The sequence below is a fragment of the Phyllobates terribilis genome, unplaced genomic scaffold, assembly GCF_046119375.1.
Source record: "Phyllobates terribilis strain yellow unplaced genomic scaffold, ASM4611937v1 Scaffold_85__1_contigs__length_6476398, whole genome shotgun sequence".
Taxonomy (NCBI): Eukaryota; Metazoa; Chordata; class Amphibia; order Anura; family Dendrobatidae; genus Phyllobates; species Phyllobates terribilis.
The window spans coordinates 4,325,776-4,349,247 of NW_027362845.1; the positions used below are offsets into that span (position 1 = coordinate 4,325,776).

The 23,472-nt window shown below is 47.4% G+C and overlaps 1 protein-coding gene across 1 annotated transcript in view; it reads right to left on the reverse strand.

Annotated features, from left to right (window-relative positions):
• The window catches only part of LOC141197630 (uncharacterized), an 88,870-nt gene extending 66,910 nt beyond the window's left edge, over nucleotides 1-21,960 (reverse strand). Inside the window, exons 1-7 of the mRNA XM_073662713.1 lie at nucleotides 21,879-21,960; nucleotides 20,331-20,407; nucleotides 13,228-13,377; nucleotides 12,919-13,098; nucleotides 12,712-12,835; nucleotides 12,531-12,628; nucleotides 12,242-12,332 (exon numbers count right to left, since the gene is read on the reverse strand). Coding sequence (XP_073518814.1) covers nucleotides 12,242-12,332; nucleotides 12,531-12,628; nucleotides 12,712-12,835; nucleotides 12,919-13,098; nucleotides 13,228-13,299 — 565 coding nt within the window. The 5' untranslated portion in view covers nucleotides 13,300-13,377; nucleotides 20,331-20,407; nucleotides 21,879-21,960. The remainder of the gene's footprint in view (nucleotides 1-12,241; nucleotides 12,333-12,530; nucleotides 12,629-12,711; nucleotides 12,836-12,918; nucleotides 13,099-13,227; nucleotides 13,378-20,330; nucleotides 20,408-21,878) is intronic.
• Nucleotides 21,961-23,472: the final 1,512 nt, after the last annotated feature.

A 23,472-nucleotide genomic window follows, 5' to 3' on the forward strand; every position in this document is an offset into this window, starting at 1 on the left:
AAACAAGAAGCATGTTCCTTTAAATGTCCATGTTGGCTTATAAATTCATAAACCAGGCAAAAGCAAAAGGAATACAAACAGCCTCTAGTTCAGGCAAAAACAAAGTAAAGATTCCTTAAGGCAAAGTCTCTGGTTTGCCAGTCCTGTGGGCACACAAGCTGGGTGGCATCCAGGTCACTGGCTCAGTCGGAAGACCACAACACACAGGAGGCCTTCTCTCTCCAAACACACAGACCATGTGCCAAACAACGGCCTCCATTTTATATTTTAACCACACCCAGAGGTGAGGTATGTGGGTAGGTAGAACCGCCTATCTCTCCAACTACCCGTAACCCGGTCCCAGATACACCAAACAGTCCTCTTAGTGCTTAAGTGTACTAGAGTAACATTCCGAGTTACATCACAGAGGACAGCCATCTCTGTGATACCTACCTCCTATAAACTATGTGTCCGTTAGCCCCCTTAAGCATATTGTCGTAAGCTTCCAGAAACAGCCTAGTTTTCCTCTGGTTCAGTCCTCCTGTTGTGGCCCCTGCCCGTTTACTGACTACTCTTGAGTCTTCTGATTTTGTATTTTCACTGCCCTCATGGTTATGACCCGGCTACCTGACTATTCTTCTTCCCATCTCACACCACAGAACAGCAGATACCACCATGGCCCAAGCCTAGGGGTCTCCGTGTAAGTCCAAATCCATGTAGTGTAGAATGATTAAAGGTTAATGAGCAAGATAATCCATGGGATCTGGAAAATAGAGTAGATAGCGCCAAGACTGTTTGTGGTAGCCATCTTTTGAGCTGCAAGGTGACCAAGAACAGTGCCCCCAATACATTGTGTCTGCAAACAGCAAGATCTGCATTCGAATAGCTAAATGGCGCTCCTTCCCTTCTTAACCTTCCATGTGCCCAGACAGTAGTGTATAACCGTATATAGGGGATTGTTGGATTCAAGAAAAGTTGGAAAATAATTTGTAAGGTCCAATTGTTTACCATTATCCTTTGTGAAGAATTCCAAAGTTATCACCACATAAAGTGACACAAGTCAGATTTGAAGAATGGGGCTGATTAGGAACACAAAACTGTCTGCAGGAAGTGGTTATATCACAGTATAGACAATAACACATCTACTAAAATGATCAAACTGAACAGTCTTCACCAGTAAAAATTGAGTAACTAGTGGTGAAACCTCTCTGGGGTAATTAGAGTATGGGGCTCGGTGGCTCTTGGCAATCTAAACTCTCGTAAGGGACAATATTTTATGTCAGATGAGTTTCAAGAAGAAATATTAGACCTTGAGGCCGAGTTCACACGATGCGTTTTTAATGCGTTTCCGCTGCGTTTTTGCAGCTGCGTAAACGCCGCGGAAACGCATTAAAACGCATGGTAGAAGGGCAGCAATGTTCCCCAATTGAAATCCGCATGTGCTGTGCCCATGATGCGGATTTTTCCGCAGCGTAAACGCGGCGCTCAAAAATACGCAGCATGTCCATTAATTTTGCGGAAACGCTGCGTTTTCGCCACCATTGACTTGCATTAGAACGCGCCAATTCTGCAAGACTGCATCTGTACTTGCGTAATTGATGCGTTCTAATGTGCGGATGGTACCCGGGTTTGGAGGAGAGGAGAGTCTCATCCACTCCCAGGTACCATTAAAAAATCTGTAAAAAAAAGAATAAAATAAAAAATAAATGTATACTTACCTTCTGTTGGCCCGCTCACCGCTCCTGCTTGGTTCCCGGCACTTTGCAGTGAGTTGAAGGACCTGCGCTGACGTCAGAATCATGTGACGGGTCACGTGACGCTGACGTCGGCAGGTCTTTCAATTCAAAGTTGCCGGCCAGGGAGAACGGAGTGAGCGGGACAGCGCGGGCCATCGGAGGTAAGTATATACACTCTCTCGGGTCACACTATATAAATCCATGCTGTTTGCATGGATTTATATAGTGTGACCTAGTTGTCAAGCACTTTCCAGGTGATGCTAAAATCGCCTGGAAAGCGCTTGTCAATCCACATGCGGAAACGCATGTGAATCTGCATGTATTCCGCAGGAAAAACGCATGCACAATCTGCATGCGTTTTTTCTGCCAGGGAGATGCAGAAATGATGCAGAAATTTTCTGCTTCATTTCTGCATCGCGTGCACATACCCTGAAAGAGAACTTTTTATAATACTGCAGAGCTGAGGTGTCTTAAATTTAGCTTACAGATATATCACGGCACACGTGTAATGTTTATGTTGTTTATCGTTAACCAAACCAGTTTGGACGTCCTGCCGAGATGTTCCCTTGACTCGCGTTTCATGATCAGCTTCTCCCGAGGGCATCCACACTTGTTTGTCTTGCTTTATATACTTATATTTGTTACATGACACTGCCATCTATGCACCAGCACTTTTACTAGTGTTGCTGTGTTCTGTGGTCTCCTATGTGCCTTGTATAGCTTTTGAATGAATTCTAGGTATTTATACCTTTTGTCCATACTTCATTTCACTTGACTTTGAATGAGCTAATGTCGGCCTATTATGATTATACACAGCATGCAGAATTATTAGGCAAATTAGTATTTTGATCACATGATACTTTTTATACATGTTGTCCTACTACAAGCTGCATAGGCTTGAGAGCCAACTACCAATTAAGTAAATCTGGTGATGTGCATCTCTGTAATGAGGAGGGGTGTTGACTAATAACATCAGCACCCTATATAAGGTGTGCTTAATTATTAGGCAACTTCCTCTCCTTTGGCAAAATGGGTCAGAAGAGAGATTTGACGGGCTCTGAAAAGTCCAAAATTGTGAGATGTCTTGCAGAGGGATGCAGCAGTCTTGAAATTTCCAAACTTTTGAAGCGTGATCACCGAACAGTCAAGCGTTTCATGGCAAATAGCCAACAGGGTCGCAAGAAGCGTATTGGCCAAAAAAGGCGCAAAATAACTGCCCATGAATTGAGGAAAATCAAGTGGGAAGCTGCCAAGATGCCATTCGCCACCAGTTTTGCCATATTTCAGAGCTGCAACGTTACTGGAGTATCAAAAAGCACAAGGTGTGCGATACTCAGGAACATGGCCAAGGTAAGGAAGGCTGAAAAACGACCACCTTTGAACAAGAAACATAAGATAAAACGTCAAGAAAGGGCCAAGAAATATCTTAAGACTGATTTTTCAAAGGTTTTATGGACTGATGAAATGAGAGTGACTCTTGATGGGCCAGATAGATGGGCCAGAGGCTGGATCAGTAAAGGGCAGAGAGCTCCACTCCGACTCAGACGCCAGCATGGTGGAGGTGGGGTACTGGTATGGGCTGGTATCATCAAAGATGAACTTGTGGGACCTTTTCGGGTTGAGAATGGAGTGAAGCTCAACTCCCAGACCTACTGCCAGTTTATGGAAGACAACTTCTTCAAGCAGTGGTACAGGAAGAAGTCCGTATCGTTCAAGAAAAACATGATTTTCATGCAGGACAATGCTCCATCACATGCATCCAACTACTCCACAGCGTGGCTGGCCAGTAAAGGTCTAAAAGAAGAAAAAATAATGACATGGCCCCCTTGTTCACCTGATCTGAACCCCATAGAGAACCTGTGTTCCATCATAAAATGTGAGATCTACAGGGAGGGAAAACAGTACACCTCTCGGAACAGTGTCTGGGAGGCTGTGGTGGCTGCTGCACGCAATGTTGATTTGATCGAAAACAGATCAAGCAACTGACAGAATCTATGGATGGAAGGCTGTTGAGTGTCATCATAAAGAAAGGTGGCTATATTCATCACTAATTTTTGGGGTTTTTGTTTTTGCGTGTCAGAAATGTTTATTTCTAAATTTTGTGCACTGATATTGGTTTACCTGGTGAAAATAAACAAGTGAGATTATATTTGGTTTTTATTAAGTTGCCTAATAATTCTGCACAGTAATAGTTACCTGCACAAACAGATATCCTTCTAAGATAGCCAAATCTAAAAAAAAAAACTCCCCAACTTCCAAAAATATTAAGCTTGGATATTTATGAGTCTTTTGGGTTGATCGAGAACATAGTTGTTGATCAATAATAAAATTAATCCTCTAAAATAAAACTTGCCTAATAATTCTGCACACAGTGTATTAATATATGCACATTGATTCCCCCCGAGTCACATTGGAAACGTGTGTTCAGCTATCATGTCTAGATCTCTTTACATATATTGACTTCTCTCAAACCATCCTGTTTGTGTCCTTTCTGTTCTAGCTACCCAGTATATAACATTATCATCCCACTTGGATTATATTAATATTACACATACTTATGTATAAGTTTTATACAGGCTTGGTCTTGGAGTAGATCAGTCTCACATTTGGGCGAGACTGGGCGTACTCTTGTATTTTGTGAATGGTATAAATTGTCATCTAATCTCAATACTTATCTGTGATAAGCTACAGTGTACTCTAATGGCAGTTTTTTCTTTATTCTTTCAATAGGTGTTCACCTCTGTTTTAACATCTCCTTTCATACTTTTAATTTTACTTGTGTGTTATGTATGATGTGGAAACTAATAAAATTACTTGTCAGGGTTCCTCAGTGACGACACCGGAGAGATCACACAATAGCTCACCGTTGCCGTCACTCTCATTTATTCACAGGATTGAGCAGGGATTCGTGAGCACACGATCCCGATTACTTACTACGTAGGTATCGGCAAGCACACAGCGAGCGTATGGCATACATACCTCCGGATTCCAATGCATGGAATATGTGTATATGCCCCGTACGGTCGCTGCCAACTTCACGATAGCCCACTTATGACTATTTGCTGCCACCACCAGCCGCGTTTGAACTATAATACAGGCCTGGCCGGATGCCTGCGTTTGGTAGCATATATGGCTTCGGGGGAGGGAACGATTACAGAGCAAAAGAAACAAGACTATTAAATTTTATATTTAATCCAAAAGGGAGGCAGTGTTAGGAAAAATCTACAAATGTTTTACAAAGGGAACAATTACAATACATATAAAGTTACATGAAATAAAACAGGATTAAAAAAGACTTACTATATGATCGCTGAGACAATTCAATATAGGTGGAGGGGAGACACTCCGCTTGATTTGAGCGTTATCAAACGCAATCCTTTGCTATGATAAACATATACTCCCGGGCCAAAGAAAACCTCAGCAGATTCTTTTTTGCTGAAGGGGGAACCTGCCCACAACCCCCCCTGTCCTGACATCACAGAGGCTGGGCTCTAGCCTGCACATTTTTAGTAAGATATCTGGTTTTGGGGATAACTTATTGCTGTTTAATCCCAGAAGCCCAAACGTGATACCATATTTTCCATTGTGAATTTACCTTCATTTAGAGACCACACATGGTGTAGTTGTGATCTGCTATTCTGGTACTTTTGCATTAATGCTCCCCAAACGGGATTACAGCTATGGAAAAATAGCATGTTGTTCCTTGGCTGACCCTGCCACTAAAAATATAGGTCCCGTTATTATCGGACATATGGAACTTTAGTTATTTCATATTTAGTTTTGGCTCCGAAAATCCTCCGAGACCTATGATAAATTCCCTTTAAAGTCCTGGGAATCAAGCTTCCTCAGCTGGAGCTAAGTTGTCGCAGCGTGTGTCTAATTAACTCCTGCCTCTGCAGGGGGAAAGACCCTCGCATTTTTAATCGGGTTGGTGACACCTCTTGTGTGCCAGCATTTGTTTAAGCTACTTTGGCTGTGGGTGATAATTTGCAGGGAGACAGATGCTGGGCTGTCAGCTCTACTCGTGACAAATGGGGGATAAGGGAGGGGTGAGAGGCAATGAGGGGTCTGGGAGAGAGACTTCTTAATATCTATGACAGTGGTGAAGAAAATATTTTCAATTTTTCTATGACATCTCCCCCTCTTTGAGGTGGCGTAGGGGCGGATTTACAGATTGCCCCTTAAGCCTACCTCCTCGGTATCTCCTTGACGGGACAGCCCGTCGTTCACTACCCTTGTTGTGCTGAATGGTAAAATCGTACTGCTGTAAAGCTAGGCTCCACCGCAGTAATTTGCCATTGTCACTGGACACCCGATGCAGCCAGCTGAGGGGGTTGTGGTCAGTCACTATGGTGAAGTTGCACCCATATAGATAGCGTGGGCCCTGCGGAAGCTGCAGCCCTGTATTGAGGCAGTCCTTCTCCACAGTGGCATATGCTACTTCCCGGGGTAAGAGCTTGCAGCTGAGAAACATCACTGGATGCTCTTCCCCCTGCTAGTTTACCTGGCTGAGCACAGCACCCAGGCCAAACGCACTGTTGCCCGTTTGGACCACAAACCGCCAGGCGAAGTCCGGGGCCTGCAGAACTGGGGAACTGGCCAGGGCAGCTTTCAGCGCCGTGAAGGACCACTCACAGTCAGCTGTCCAGTCGTCTGTGGTAGCTTCTTTTTCGTGAAGTCCGTCAGGGGCTTAGCAAGGGCACTATAGTTGGGCACAAACTTCCTATAGTATCCTGCCGTACCCAAGAAGGACAACACCTGCTTCTTGGTTTTGGGGGAAAGCCAGGAGGTGATGGCACCAACCTTCCCGGGCTCAGGGTTCGCCAGGTGTTCCTCCCAGGTGGGACTGAAGACGGCAATGTCATCCAGGTAAGCAACCGCGAACCCCTCCAGTCCCTCGACCAGATGGTTGACTAATTGCTGGAAAGTGGCAGGTGCATTCCTCATGCCAAAGGGCATGACAAGGGATTCATACAGCCCAAACGGTGTAATGAAGGGGGACCTCTTCTGGACCTCCTGAGACAGAGGAATCTGCCAGTATCCTCGACTCAGGTCCATAATTGTGAAGTACTGGGCTCCAGCTAAGCGATCCAGCAGCTCATCGATGTGTGGCATTGGGTACGCATGGGGAGCTGTGAAAGCCCATGCACTTTTGGACCTTTGGATCACCCCCAAACCCAACATTTCATCTATCTCCGCCTTCATGTCTTTCTGCACCTCTAAAGAGACATGGCAAGCGGATTCACTCTCTGTAGGAGGACAGCTAGCTGTGTCCTCCCTGGCACACCCATGAAGAGGGTCAAGTAAGGCTGGAACACCTCTCGCAGCTGGGACTTCTGGTCTGGGGATAGCTGCGGGTTGAATTTCGCACCCTTAATAGACCCTCCGTCCCGGGCAGCGGCCAGTAAGTCCACAAGGACTTCTGTCTTGCCTTTTTCGGGGATGCTACACACAGGAAGGGCACAGGCCTCCCGGTCATGATGAGCCTTCATCATGTTGACGTGGAAGACCTTCTGCCTCTTACGGGCATGGTCAATGGGGACCACGTAGTTCACATCATTGAGGCTCTGGCATATGGGGTATGGGCCTTCCCAGGCCATCTGAAGCTTGTCCTGGGGACTAGGACCCACACCTTCTGACCCACTTTGTACACCCACTCCTGGGCGTTCTGGTCGCACCACAGCTTTTGGCTGGCCTGGGCCTGCACCATATTCTCATGTACCAGCTGCGTCATTGCCTGCATTTTATCATAGAGAAGCATGACATACTCTATGATGAACACTTCGGGTGAGTTCAGTTCCCCTTCGTAGGATTCTCTTACCAGACCAAGGCGCCCCCGGACTCATCTGCCATACAGGAGCTCGAAGGGGGAGAACCCTGTTGAGGCCTGTGGTACCTCTCTGTAAGCAAAGAGCAGGTGTGGGAGGTACCGCTCCCAGTCGCTCGCATTGGACTCAACCAGAATCTTAAAGCATCTGCTTAAGGGTACCATTGAATCGTTCACACAAACCATTGGTCTGTGGGTGATAAGAACTTGATGCCAGGTGCAGCACCTGCATTTTCTAAAAGAGAGCATCCATTAGACGAGACATGAACTGAGTTCCCTGGTCCGTAAGCATGTCCCTGGGAAATCCTACTCTTGAAAAAATGGGCAGAAGGGCATCTGCCACCTTATGAGCCCGAATGGAGGACAGAGCTACTGCATCTGGGTATCGGGTAGCATAGTATACAACAGTAAGGATGAAAAGTTTTTCATTGGCCAGTGGGTCAATGATGTCCACAGCAGTCCTCTGTAATGGCTCCTCTATCAGTGGCAAAGGGATCACGGGAGCCATGGGTGCATGCCCCGACTTCCCCACTCTTTGACACGTGAAACAGGAGCGGCAGTAGTTGGCCAGATCTGTCTCCAACTGGGGCCAATAGAAGTGGTGCGACAGCCAGGCCTTGGCTTTGCAGACACCCAAGTGTCCAGCTAGTGGGATCTCATGGGCAACCCGCAACAACTCCTCCCTAAACTGATAGAGCATGACCAGCTATCTTTTCCTCATCCACTCCTGTTGGGGGTTACACAGGACTGTTTCCCGGTACAACCTCCCCTGATACCAGAATACCCTCTCCTTATCAGAGTCAGAGATGGGCTTCTCTGCGAGGTCCCTTAACGCCTCTAGGCTGGCATTTTGCGCAGGGCCACCTGGAACTCCTGGCTGGTGGTAGCCAGAAGGGACCGGCTCTGCATCCACAGCCAGTTCTGTTGTCCCGCCAGGGGATGAGGGCCCAGAAGGCAGCGCATAATGTGCGTTCAGGGTACTCATACTCCGAGTGACAGCGGCTATGTAGGCCGTCTCCCTGGAGGACAACAACCCTTTACCATCAGCCTGACAGGCTGGGTGCACCACCTCCCCATCAGCCCCCAATACCTCAGGAGCTGTGCCAGTCATGGGACAGCTACGACCGGCCAGGTCACAGTCCATCATGACACTGGTCAGCGGCACGGGACCGCTGGCCTCAAAGTCCCCGTGCCTGCTCCCATCGCCCTTGGCATGCATACTGGCTCCATTTTGGGGGTCCAAAGCAGCATCACCCCGCAGGGTGACATGGCTGAGCACTTGGTAACCACAAGACATATTATCATTATGCATCATGTTATTGTTCATATCATCAGCATTTTCATCACAGACATTATCAGATCTGGGAGGGTTGTCAGGAATAGATTAGGCAATCAACCATCCCAGAACAGTCACCAATAGCACATTTGTCAGGAGGTTCTCAGATACCCCCACTTCCCGCAAGTCCCTCCCCGCACCCCAGTCTAGGAAAACCTGGGCCACAGGCAAAGGACGGTGAACACCCCCAATCCCAGTGACAGTCAGGGTTTTCCCGGGAATAAGATCTTCAGGGGACACCAACTCAGGGCGGATGAGGGTTTGTTCGGCTCCGGTGTCCTTGAGCCCCATAGTGACTTTATCACCCACGGTGACTGATTGTAAGTTGCCACAGACCAAGGTGGGGCAGGAGCCGCTGATGGCCGGCTTGCTGGAACACTGTCGGTGGTTGTGGGCTTACCCCCATTCCAGCTGGCGGCGGCTGACTTCCGCACCTCTGGCGTGCGGTTGGCCTCATAGGTATCTGTGATCTGGGCAGCTTTGGCGGCTTCCTTCGGCTCCCGGTCCAGCACAAACTGCCTCACTTCCACAGGGCAAAGAAGAAGAAACTGGTCCTTCACTAATAGCTCTTTCAGGTCCTCGAAGATGGTGATTGACAGTCCCTGGACCCACTGCTCAAAGTTGGTCCTGAGCCCATCCACCACATCACTGTAGCTATCATGTGGTCCATGCTGGTGGGCTCTGAACTTCTTTCGGTAAACCTCCCGAGTCAGCTGCTACTGCTTAACAGCCTCAGTCTCCATCTTGTTCTCGAGGGAGAGAAGCAAACAACTCCAGAGCTTTTCCACAGAACCCTGGGAGTTAAATACCTGGCCCACTGGGCTTCAGGCAGCTGATACTGTCTAGAGGCTTTTTCAAATCCCCGCAGAAATAGGTCCAAGTCCCTGTCCTTTTCCATTACATCAAATAGCTCAGGACGGGGTTTAAAGCTGTTGGCACTGTTGAACTCATATGTCCGTGTGGAGGGTGGCTCCTTCTGAATCCGGATTAGCTCCAGCTGGTACAGACGCTCTGCTTGGGCCTGCCGCTCCTCTCGGTCAGCTTGGGCCTGTCGCTCAGCAGCCTCTCGGTCAGCTTTGGCCTGTAACTGAGCTCTCTCAGCTTCGGCCTGTCGCTCGGCTCTTTCAGCCTGGGCTTGTCGCTCGGCTCTCTCAGCCTGGGCCTGTCGCTCGGCAGCCTCTCGGTCAGCTTTGGCCTGTTGCTCTGCTCGCTCCTGGAATTTCAGGATCAGCTGCAGTCGTCCGTCACAATCGTCTGCTGCGAGCTGCTCCAAGGCCATCTGCAGGTGGGGGTCCACACTACCCTGGCTGTGGGTCTGGCTGGCAATAGCAGGTGGCATCCCTGCAACAGCTCCATCGGGGCCTTGGCTGGCCAACAGTTCAGCAATTATTTGGGCCTTGTTTTTGCCCATGGGGTCAATCTGTTCCAAATCACAGAGGGCAGTGTAGCCATTATTGCCAGATAAAAGATAGGACAGAAAAACAAGAGAAGGGGAGGGGATGCAACTGATACACGTACAGTAATGTCCCAGATAAAAAATATTAAAACACTGAGTCTGCTTTCTTAAAACTCTGCACAGAATTCTCGCAAGTACCGTGCAATTTTTCAGTCACAGGAATGATTGCTCAGTCCAGCCACTGATGTTCTGTAATATCCCACCACTTGCCACCAATTTGTCAGGGTTCCTCAGGGACGACACCGGGGAGATCACACAATATCACACAATTTTTCATAGATTTGAGCAGGGATTCCGAGCACACGATCCTGATTACTCACTACGTAGGTATCAGCAAGTGCACAGCGAGCGTATGGCATACACGCCTCCAAATTCCAATGCATGGAATATGTGTTTATGCCCCGTACGGTCGCTGCCAACTTCACGATAGCCCACTTATGACTATTCGCTGCCACCACCGGCCGCGTTTGAACTATAATAGAGGCTGGCCGGATGCCTGCTTTTTGGTAGCATATATGGCTTCGGGGGAGGGAACGATTACAGAGCAAAAGAAACAAGACTATTACATTTTATATTTAATCCAAAAGGGAGGCAGTGTTAGGGAAAATATACAAAAATTTTACAAAGGGCACAATTACAATACATATACAGTTACACAAAATAAAACAGGATTAAAGAAGACTTACTATACGATCGCTGAGATGGTTCAATATAGGTGGAGGGGAGGCACTCCGCTTGATTTGCGCGTTATCGAACGCGATCTTTTACTATGATAAACATATACTCCCGGGCCAAGAATGCTACTCAAACCTCAGCAGATTCTTTTATGCTGAAGGGGGAACCTGCCCACACCCCCCTGTCCTGACATCACAGGGGCTGGGCTCTAGCCTGCACATTTTTAGTAAGATACCTGTTTTTTGGGATAACTTATCGCTGGTTGATCCCAGAAGCCCAAATGTGATACCATATTTTCCGTTATGAATTTACCTTTATTTAGAGACTTCACATGGCGCAGTTGTGATCTGCTATTCTGGAACTTTTGCATTACCGATCCCTGGAGGCTTATGGCAATGGAAAAATAGCAGATGGTTCCTTGGCTGACCCTGCCACTAAAAATAGATCCCGTTATTATCGGACATATGGAACTTTAGTTATTCCATATTTCGTTTTGGTTCCGAAAATCCTGTGAGACCTCTGATAAATTCCCTTTGACGTCCTGGGAGTCAAGCTTCCTCAGCTGGAGCTAAGTTGTCGCAGAGTGTGTCTAACTCCTGCCTCTGCAGGGGGAAAGACCCTCGCATTTTTAATCGAGTTGGTGACACCTCTTGTGTGCCAGCGTTTGTTTAAGCTACTTTGGCTGTGGGTGATAATTTGCAGGGAGACAGATGCTGGGCTGTCAGCTCTCCTCTTGTGACAAATGAGGGATAAGGGAGGGGTGAGAGGCAATGAGGGGTCTGGGAGAGAGACTTCTTAATATCTATGACAGGGGTGAAGAAAAGATTTTCAAATTTTCTATGACATTACTATTTTATTTATTTTGCCTGTTATACTCCTTGTCTAGTATAGAATTTATATCTTGTTAGGAGTGCCGTTCACTACAAAGTCTGTTTATAGGCTTCTACATTTTAAGTACGTTGTCATTTGGCTTTGTAGTTTACAGATCTGGGCAGAGTCAGCATCTTCTAATTTACGTATGTGGATCTTCCTGGTTGTAAGTTCTATAGAAAAGGGCTTTCAATACCCAAAGTCATTTGAACAAATTTGGGTGGAGGAGAATGCTGTGGTCTAGAGGCAAAATGGTGATCACATGATTGTGACACGGCCAGTCTACACAACCGAAAAAGCAGCCACAGCTTGTAGTCTGAGAAAAATCGGAGACGTCTCAACATTTCGTGGTTACTACTCACCTGGGTTGTAATATGTAGGAATCTCCTCTTTACACAACTCATCACCCATCACATATGTATCTGTAGTATTAATATGGGTCAGATCTTCACCCTGAAACAAATATTGTAAAAGTCACAAACAGATGGAGAAGTCCCATCTATGTTCAGCTCTAATCCTGCCATCTCCACCGTTCTCATCACACAAGTATAAAACACATAATACTAGTGGATAAAACAAGACTGAACACAAGACCTTCACAGCCGTCTACACATCATAGGGGAGATCTCATGACACCTTCTCTCCATCTACCTGATGATCCTGAGGAACATTGGGATCTTCTTGTTTACAGTCCTTTGGAAGAAGAGGACGGTGACATCTGTCTGGTGTTGTCCTCTTACTGGATAGATCTGGAGGAAACACATACAGGGACTGAATTCATTCTTTACATACAGATAATTATAGGCCGTGTGTATTTAGTCCTGTCTATTACCTGGTGATGTGAGGGGCTGGGGAACCTCCATCATGATGTTCTTGTATAGATCTTTGTGTCCTTCTAAATACTCCCACTCCTCCATGGAGAAATAGACAGCAACATCCTGACACCTTATAGGAACCTGACACATACAATAATACCGTTATTCCCCCGATCCCTTCATAGCGTTACTGTATAATATCCCAGCATTCCCAGCAGTGTCACCTCTCCTGTCAGCAGCTCAATCATCTTGTAGGCGAGTTCTGGGATCTTCTGGTCATTGTTGTCCTCATGTATCAGGGGGTGAGGTGGAGGCCCCGTGATTGGGCTCAGGGGTCTTCCCCATCCCTCAGACACAGGGTCCTGACAGCGCTCACTAAAGGTCTTCTTCACTACTGTGTAATCCTGGGTATGGAGAGACACATTAATAAATCTCACTCCAGACATTTCCAGAGTCCTCACCTCTCCAGTTCTGTCCATCTGTTATTCCCATAGATAAGAATGATGTAATGTGACGTCATCAGAATCTCTCACCTCTCCAGTAAGCCGGAAGAGGATCTCTAGGGTGAGGTGTAATATCCTCTCCACCATCTCGTTTCTGTCCATAACTATCTTTGATGGGTAAATCAGGAAAATTCTCTTTTATAGTAGATCTTCACTGAGGGGATCTGATATTGTAGGGACCTGAATGAGAAGATGATGAGCCGATGTAACATCATAAAAATCCTGTGTAATAATACAATTACTGGAGATAATAAGGGAAACATATGAGGAGATATATTATTTTACCGTATCTAGTTTCCTTCTTTACATCTACTAATAAAAACTTTATATTTTAGGCCACAGACAACAAGCAGTTTCTTCCTCGGAGTCTGCAGCTGAATACCTTTCTCATAGACTCATCTTCCTTATTGCTAATTCTCATTTCATTTACCGACACTGGAATCGGCATTAGCAATACTGCAGGAGATATTCATTACACGTGACATGAGAAATAACTACTTCATGAGGAGGACGACATCTTCATCTTCTACTACGGCTCTAGAAACATATTTGGCCAGAGTCCATCACTGACTACATCTCCACCGGCCGTCTATATGAATGTTTCCCGTCTTCCCCGGACTGTAATCTTCTGTCATGTTAGTTCTCATGTCTGATTCACACACAGATGTTTGAGGCTTTTATAAAAGCTTTTTTGTCTCCACAAACACTGCGGACATAAATTATTTGATACTGAACTCTCAATATACTGTGTACTATGGGGTTTATTTCTGGCCTTAGGCTTTCCTATATTACAAGAAAACCTCCAGAAAAAAAAGCAAATATTAAATTGTTTCAAAAGAAAATTGGCACCAACAATTCTTGCAAAAAGAAAAAAAACATGCAAAAAAATATAAAACACATTTTGCCATTTTCAACACGGTAAACATTGTTTAAAAAAAAAAAAAAAAAAATCGCTCTTTTGGGCACCAGAACATAGTTGTACACTGCAGGGATGGCACAGGTGGGGCTTCAACAAAACCCTGGCAGTTTACCCACTTGCTGCTATCATAAGCAAACATGGCATCTCAGAAGGCTTGACAGAGTCCGGCTCAATGACCCTCCTCTCCCAAGTACTGGATAGTATGGGGCTGTCTAGTTACCACGATACTGAAATGTTTAATAATGGTGTCTGGGCCTGCAATGTACGAAAGTCTATTAGGCCGGGCCAGAGACAGCGTCCAATATGTTACATTTTAACATCCCCCAAATACATTAGACTAAAGTTGCATGAAAGCACTGATTTTGGAGGGTTTGGTCAACTTTATAATCATATAATGTATTTGGGGGCCTCCTGACAGATGATGTCAGGGCAGAGAAGGATCTGGCATCCTCAATTTCAGAGGCTAATCATTTGTTTTTCCTGTAGATAATCCTCTGCTAGCGGCTTATCTCTGCATGTGTCACAACTGTCTAACAGCCGTGATACCTGCAGGCGCGGCGACATAGAATGAAACGAAGAGCACACCAAAATACTCAACGAGCACCCAAGCGGAGCTCGCCGAAAGGGTTAATGAAGCGTAATCGCTCTTCACTATTGGTAACATTTTGGGGTTCATAACATTTTTGATCACTTTCAGTATAAGGCTGGGATCACAATCTTGTGTTCCACATTCAGCACTTACGTCGGGATTTCCATGTAAATACCACAGAAATGTGATTCAGACAAAACCCCCAATGGAACCACCCACGATAATGAGGCAGATGGAGACACTTTGGGCTCCATTTGGCGTCTGCTCCAGTGGTCTCCATCTTTTTAGGCGTACACAGATCTATGGTCGCCCACACTTGTGCGCTAAAGAGACGCCTAAGACAACTGTTAAATATATGGTAGTTGTAAAAAAAGTTGGAACAAACAGTGAGACTGGGGACGTTTTGTCCTCTCCCCCCACTGCAACCGTTTGGTGTGGTTACGGCCCATTACTCTACCCTAGTCCCTACGGGAGGAAATATTGTGCTACGGTCGCAGTGACCCAATTGTTAAAGGTTCATTTTAGGATATATTTAGAGTAGTGTTGAGCGAGTATACTCGTTGCTCGAGATTTACGAGCATACTCGGGCGAGTACCTCTTATCATGTTCACGGAACAGGAAAAACGTACACACCGAGCACTCCGATGATAAGAGGTACTCGCCCGAGTATGCTCGTAAATCTCGAAGTGAGCCCTCAATAATATGCCTTCAAGAAACAGATGAAACAACACAAACCACCAAATTGTTAACCCCCTCCTGGATAGGATCAGGTTATCACTCAGTGTTCTCTAGATATTCTGGAGGGGTCAGTATCTTGTTTCATCACTCCACTCCCTTTCAATGTACTGATGAAGAGATAGACAAAGAGGGGAGATAAATATGCCTGTTTGGGAAGTTACTTAATACTCTGGTCATTATAACTACGATTCATGTCCCTCCACCATATACGGGATCGGTTCTCCAAAACGTCCTAATATTTGCTAGTAAATACCCCGGTTGCTCCTTAATGATTGTGGGAGACTTTAATAATACAGTACACTACATGATGGATAGACTCTCGGGGGGTGCATCAAGGGATGGGAAAATCCCATTCGGAAGAGTACTAGAAGAGGCGTCACTGATAGGCATATGGAAGGCAAGACATCCGAAGATAAAATATTATCATGTCACTCAGCCGTGCATGGTTCACTGTCATGTATAGATCTTATAATAAACAATGCCTCTGCTGCAGGGATGATTGGTAAAATTGAATATCTTCCCCGTGGGCTCTTGGATCAATCACCGCTTATGGTGGAACTAATTTTCTCTGGTAATGGCAGTTTGCCCAATCGTTCCTGGAGGTTTAATCCTTTTTGGCTGGGGGTCATACCACCTGACAATAATATCCCTAAATTAATAACAGAATTCTCGAGGTCAACAAGGGCACGGCCTCTGTACTGATGATCTGGGAGGCCCTAAGGGGGCTGTTGATCAAAGAGATTAATGGTGTTAAAGCACTTTCCAGAGCACTGGAGAAGTACCTAATGGTGGAGGTGCAAAGGGCAGAAACTTAGCATGTGCAGAACCCCTCCACTCTAACAAATAAAAACTTACAAGACTCTCCAGGTCAACTGAAACAACACTTAGGCTGTGTGCACACGATGCTTTTTTTAAGCTTTCCGCAGCGGCAAATACGCTGCAGAAACACTTAAAAAATGCATGGTAGAAGGCCAGCCATGTTCCCCAATGATAATGCGCATGTGCTATGCACATGCAGCTGAAATTTCCGCTGCGGATTATCATTGCGGAAAAAAAAGCAGCACTACCAATTATTTTGCGGAAGCACTGCGTTTTCACCGCCATTGACTTGCATTGAATCGCTTGGATTCCGCATCACTGCATCTGTGGAATCCAAGCGATTCAATGTGTGGATGGTACCCGGGTGTGGGGGACAGGAGACTTTCCTCCGAACCCAGGTACCATAGAACCTGTAAAAAAAAGAATAAAAATATGTATCATATTTACCTTCTGATGGCCCCCGCTGCGCTTGTACTCCCTTGCCGGCAGATCGCGGTGGACTGAAGGACCTGCGCTGATGTCATAGTCATGTGACGGCAGGTCCTTCAGTGTAGTACACCGCGAGCTGCCAGCATGCCAGGACGGAGCGAAGCAATACTCCGGGGGACATCAGAAGGCAAGTATAGATTTATTTTTTTTTTTTAAACATTCTTTACGGTCACACTATATAAATCCATGCCGTTTGCATGGATTTATATAGTGTGACCAAGTTGACAAGCACTTTCCAAGTGATGCTAAAATTGCTTGGAAAGCGCTTGTCAACCCGCATGCGGAAATGCAAGTGAAGAACGCTTCACATCCGCATGTCCCTGGCAGGAAAAATGCATGTACAATCCGCATGCGTTTTTTCTGCCAGGGAGATGCAGAAACGCTCAGGAAAAAATCCTGAGCATTTCTGCATCGTGGGCACATAGTCTAAATCACAAAAGCGACTAATAAGAGGTTCTTTATGAAGCAGACACTTTATGAATAGGGGGAGGGAGCAGGGCACATGTTGGCTATGGTTGTTAAGACACAACAAAAATCATCATATATTGGGACTATCAAAGATTCGATGGGAGTAGAGCTCTGTTCTCCCCCGGATATACTTAGGGTGTTTAGAGATTTCTATGCTTCATTGTATGCCTCAAAAGGTACAACCCACGACGGAAGACCTAGAGGGCTTCCTTTCCCCTCTCTCCCTGCACGGACAAACACAGAATCCCAACTCTTAGACAAACCACTTTCACTTGGGGAATTAGAAGAAGCCTTGGGCTCCTTATCATATAATAAGGCACCAGGAGAGGATGGTATCACGGTAGAGGTTTACAAAAAGTATAGCAAATATATTCTTCCACAATTGATGGAGGTTTACAATGAGGCTTTACAGAGTGGGAGACTTCCACAGTCCATGAACGAGGCCATAATTGTAGTGATTCCAATCGCCCTATTTCATTACTTACAGTGGACATTAAGATACTGGCAAAGTTACTAGCCAATAGGCTTAAAGTCCATAATCCACCAAGACCAGGCAGGCTTTATGCCAAACATGTCAACAGCGATTAATATACGTAGACTGTACTTAAACCTTCAGCTTCCCAACAATTCTAGGTCTTTCCCTAATCAAAATAACAGCTACAGGGCTATAGCATCTTTGGATGCAGCCAAAGCCTTTGACAGTATAGAGTGGGCCTTTCTGTGGAGTACATTGTCACACATGAGATTTGGGAATACATTTATCTCCTGGATTAAGCTTCTTTATTCTGCCCCCCAAGCCAAAATTCAAGTTAACAGTCATAAATCAGATATGGGGCAAAAGGCAGGGATGCCCACTTTCTCCACTGTTGTTCGCCATTGCTATAGAGCCGTTGGCTGCAGCAATTCGCCTCTCCCCAAGGGTTCAGGGGTTCCCTTATGATGACCATCAAGAAAAAAATCGCATTACATGCAGACGATATACTTCTTTTTCAAGATAACTGTCCGGAATCATTGAGGGAAGTCATGGCAATTATTAACAACAACGGCTCTTTGTCAGGCCTCTCTATTAATTGGGGTAAATCAGCGCTTATGATGGTGGGAACTAAACTCTCAAATGAAGCAATGGAAGTGGGACATCTTAAAATTGTCCACTCATTTAAGTATCTTGGGATTAAAATAAGCGAGAATATGGAGAAGTATTTATCTCTAAATATTGACCCCCCCCAAAACAAAATTGCAGCTTGGTGTAAGTTGCCCCTGTCGGTGATAGGGAGAACCAATCTAATTAAGATCATCCTCATGCCACAGTTAATGTACCTGCTGCATAATGCATCAATATGGCTTCCTTTACAAGTTTTTTATAAAGTTAATAGAATTTTTAGAGACTTAATATGGAAAAAAAGGTGCCAAGGATAAAACTTGAGACCCTGCAGAGACCAAAGGGGGATGGAGCACTTGCGGTTCCTGACCCACTGGTGTATTATCTTTCCTCACAATTACAGCATTTGAGGGGGTGGGAGAGCCGGAACTCCCATCCTCATTGGCTAGAATTACGAGCTAGTTAGAGGAACAATCAGAGGGATTCATAAAATATGGTCTAAAGTTAAAAAGACAATGGGGATAGTGGGATACTCAAAATACTCACCCATATGGAATAATTCTAACTATCCAGAATTCGATAGCCTGGAGTTGTTTGGTCAATGGCAAAGACTGGTACTTTATAAGATCATACAATTAGTCAAGGATGGTAAGTTTAATTCTTTCCAGGAGTTCCAGAATTAGTTTGGGGTCTCCAGCAAGGGATTTTATAAATACCTGCAGTTGAGGCACGCCTTCATGACAAAAAATGGTCGGGAGCCTATTATTCAAAGTAGAGGAACAGCTTTCTTGGACACAGTGGTGGGGAAGGGGTCAACGAGAGGGGTAATCTCGCTCCATTATAAATGTCTAATGGAACAGGTCCTCAAAGAGCAAGGTAGTAATCTTAAAACTAAAGGGAAAAACCTGGGCCCAATAGAGGAAGACACATGGGAAGATATTGTAAAGTCCATACCACTAGTGTCGACAAGCAAGAGGCAAAAACTTTTGCAATACTATCTGATTCATAGAGTATATAATACCACTTTGCGCTTACACAATTTTGGTTACAAAAACGACTCAAACTGTTATAGGTGTGGTAATCCTGATGCAGACCTAAGTCACGTAATGTGAAACTACCCTAAACTTAGGGGATTCTGGAGAGAGATTCTAGATCTTGTGTCCAATGTGTTTGAATGTGAGATTCCCCATGATCCTATTGTGTGTCTATTAGGATATGTAAGTGGCTTACCAACTGAAGAGGCCCATCAGATAGCTATCCTCCGTCTACTATACCAGGCCAGGAAGCTGATAGCTTTGCACTGGAAAGACAATGAACCTCCAAACATAAAAGAATATATCCCTAAAATCAACAATATACTTAAGCTAGCAAAATTACAAGCGCAATGACTTGGTGTGGATGTATATAAACAGATCTAAACAATGATGCTGCTGAATAATTGATACAGTCGCTACCATACCCTATCCCATACCTAAACAAAGCGGATACTGCCTAGCTGCGGAGGTTAGCACCCACAACAATGGTGCCCCCGCTCACTGGTGGCTGTCTCTCCGAAGCTCTAGTTCATGCTGATATATATCAAAAAATACACTGATAAATTAAATAGGATCAGATATGTCTCCAGGTATATATAAAGGAAAGGGTATGGTACTCATCAGAGAATGGTTCAATAATCTGCCCCAACACGTTTCCCCAACAGATTCATTAGGAGGCTTGATACAGGGATGATAATTCATGATGTTCAGCATAGTGTGCCTAATAGCCAGGTGTCCATGTTTAAATAGCCCACTTCATCCAAAACCCCTCCCAGACTAGGAGACCCATTCCCATTCCTAAAGGTGAATTGTCATAGGATATACAGAATGGAGTCAGTCTACAGTAATGTACTGCGCCTACGCTACTTCTCATGAGCTAAAGGTCAGATAATGTCCATCCCCTAGTGTGCATGTCCGGAAGTGACACGCTTTACACTGAAACGCCGGATAAACTGATTGCCGTCGCGCCACTCGTACCTGTGACTGCGCATGACCGTAGTTATGTGTTCCACGCCGCAGAGCATAATGGCCTATATGTGTCCGGACCATCATTCCTGTCAGTAAAATAACATACGATTAAAGGGTTTCAGTTTACCTGTGTGTTGTATCCTGTCACCTGATTACAGGGACATAATGGGGGCATTACACTGTGTGGGGGCATCATACATACTGCATAAGGGGCATAATGGGGGCATTACACTGTGGGGGCATCATGCACCCTGCATAAGGGGCATAATGGGGGCATCATACATCCTGCATAAGGGGCATAATGGGGGCATTACACTGTGTGGGGGCATCATACATCCTGCATAAAGGGCATAATGGGGGCATTACACTGTGTGGGGCATCATACATCCTGCATAAGGGGCATAATGGGGGCATTACACTGTGTGGGGGCATCATACATCCTGCATAAGGGGCATAATGGTGGCATTACACTGTGTGGGGGCATCATACATCCTGTATAAGGGGCATAATGGGGGCATTACACTGTGGGGCATCATACATACTGCATAAGGGGCATAATGGGGGCATTACACTGTGTGGGGCATCATACATCCTGCATAAGGGGCATAATGGGGGCATTACACTGTGTGGGGCATCATACATCCTGCATAAGGGGCATAATGGGGCATTACACTGTGGGGGCATCATACATCCTGCATAAGGGGCATAATGGGGGCATTACACTGTGTGGGGGGCATCATACATCCTGCATAAGGGGCATAATGGGGGCATTACACTGTGTGGGGGGCATCATACATCCTGCATAAGTGGCATAATGGGGGCATTACACTGTGTGGGGGGCATCATACATTCTGCATAAGTGGCATAATGGGGGCATTACACTGTGTGGGGGGCATCATACATCCTGCATAAGGGGCATAATGGGGGCATTACACTGTGTGGAGGGCATCATACATCCTGCATAAGGGGCATAATGGGGGCATTACACTGTGTGGGGGGCATCATACATCCTGCATAAGGGGCATAATGGGGGCATTACACTGTGGGGGGCATCATACATCCTGCATAAGGGGCATAATGGGGGCATTACACTGTGTGGGGGCATCATACATCCTGCATAAGGGGCATAATGGGGGCATTACACTGTATGGGGGCATCATACATACTGTATAAGGGGCATAATGGGGGCATTACACTGTATGGGGGCATCATACATCCTGCATAAGGGGCATAATGGGGGCATTACACTGTATGGGGGCATCATACATCCTGCATAAGGGGCATAATGGGGGCATTACACTGTGTGGGGGCATCATATATCCTGCATAAGGGACATAATGGGGGCATTACACTGTGGGGCCAGTAAAGGGGTCCTGTACTATGAGAACAATGCGTTTCCTCCCTTCCTGTCTCCATAGTTGGGTCGTATGTATCTATTACAGGAAACAGAACAAAAACCTTATGATTCTTATAAAGGGGCAACACAAGACCCCAAAAGAGTCTCCGTGCTGAAGGGGTTAATGCCCCCTGCGCCCAGTAATGGGGGTCTCCACATACCTCCACCTGCAGAGCCGCCACCACATATATGGCTGCTCTGTGAGCACAGGAGCTGTGATGAGGTCACAGGAGGGGAGGAGTCAGGGGTCACATGATCAGGGGCCTCAGTGGATGCAGGACTCTGCTGTGCTGGTTGTCATGGTGCTGGATGAGCTGAAGTTTATGTGTGGGGTCAGGAGGGGTTTACAGTGTGGATGTAGCAGAGCCGCGTGTGTACGAGGTGTACGGAGCAGAGCCGTGTGTGTACGAGGTGTACGGAGCGGAGCCGCGCGTGTACGAGGTGTACGGAGCGGAGCCGCGCGTGTACGAGGCGTACGGAGCGGAGCCGCGCGTGTACGAGGCGTACGGAGCGGAGCCGCGCGTGTACGAGGCGTACGGAGCGGAGCCGCGCGTGTACGAGGCGTACGGAGCGGAGCCGCGCGTGTACGAGGCGTACGGAGCGGAGCCGCGCGTGTACGAGGCGTACGGAGCGGAGCCGCGCGTGTACGAGGCGTACGGAGCGGAGCCGCGCGTGTACGAGGCGTACGGAGCGGAGCCGCGCGTGTACGAGGCGTACGGAGCGGAGCCGCGCGTGTACGAGGCGTACGGCGCGGAGCCGCGCGTGTACGAGGCGTACGGAGCGGAGCCGCGCGTGTACGAGGCGTACGGAGCGGAGCCGCGCGTGTACGAGGCGTACGGAGCGGAGCCGCGCGTGTACGAGGCGTACGGAGCGGAGCCGCGCGTGTACGAGGCGTACGGAGCGGAGACGCGCGTGTACGAGGCGTACGGAGCGGAGCCGCGCGTGTACGAGGCGTACGGAGCGGAGCCGCGCGTGTACGAGGCGTACGGAGCGGAGCCGCGCGTGTACGAGGCGTACGGAGCGGAGCCGCGCGTGTACGAGGCGTACGGAGCGGAGCCGCGCGTGTACGAGGCGTACGGAGCGGAGCCGGGCGTGTACGAGGCGTGCGGAGCGGAGCCGCGCGTGTACGAGGCGTACGGAGCGGAGCCGCGCGTGTACGAGGCGTACGGAGCCGCGCGTGTACGAGGCGTACGGAGCCGCGCGTGTACGAGGCGTACGGAGCGGAGCCGCGCGTGTACGAGGCGTACGGAGCGGAGCCGCGCGTGTACGAGGCGTACGGAGCGGAGCCGCGCGTGTACGAGGCGTACGGAGCGGAGCCGCGCGTGTACGAGGCGTACGGAGCGGAGCCGGGCGTGTACGAGGCGTACGGAGCGGAGCCGCGCGTGTACGAGGCGTACGGAGCGGAGCCGGGCGTGTACGAGGCGTGCGGAGCGGAGCCGGGCGTGTACGAGGCGTGCGGAGCGGAGCCGCGCGTGTACGAGGCGTACGGAGCGGAGCCGCGCGTGTACGAGGCGTACGGAGCGGAGCCGCGCGTGTACGAGGCGTACGGAGCGGAGCCGCGCGTGTACGAGGCGTACGGAGCGGAGCCGCGCGTGTACGAGGCGTACGGAGCGGAGCCGCGCGTGTACGAGGCGTACGGAGCGGAGCCGCGCGTGTACGAGGCGTACGGAGCGGAGCCGCGCGTGTACGAGGCGTACGGAGCAGAGCCGCGCGTGTACGAGGCGTACGGAGCAGAGCCGCGCGTGTACGAGGCGT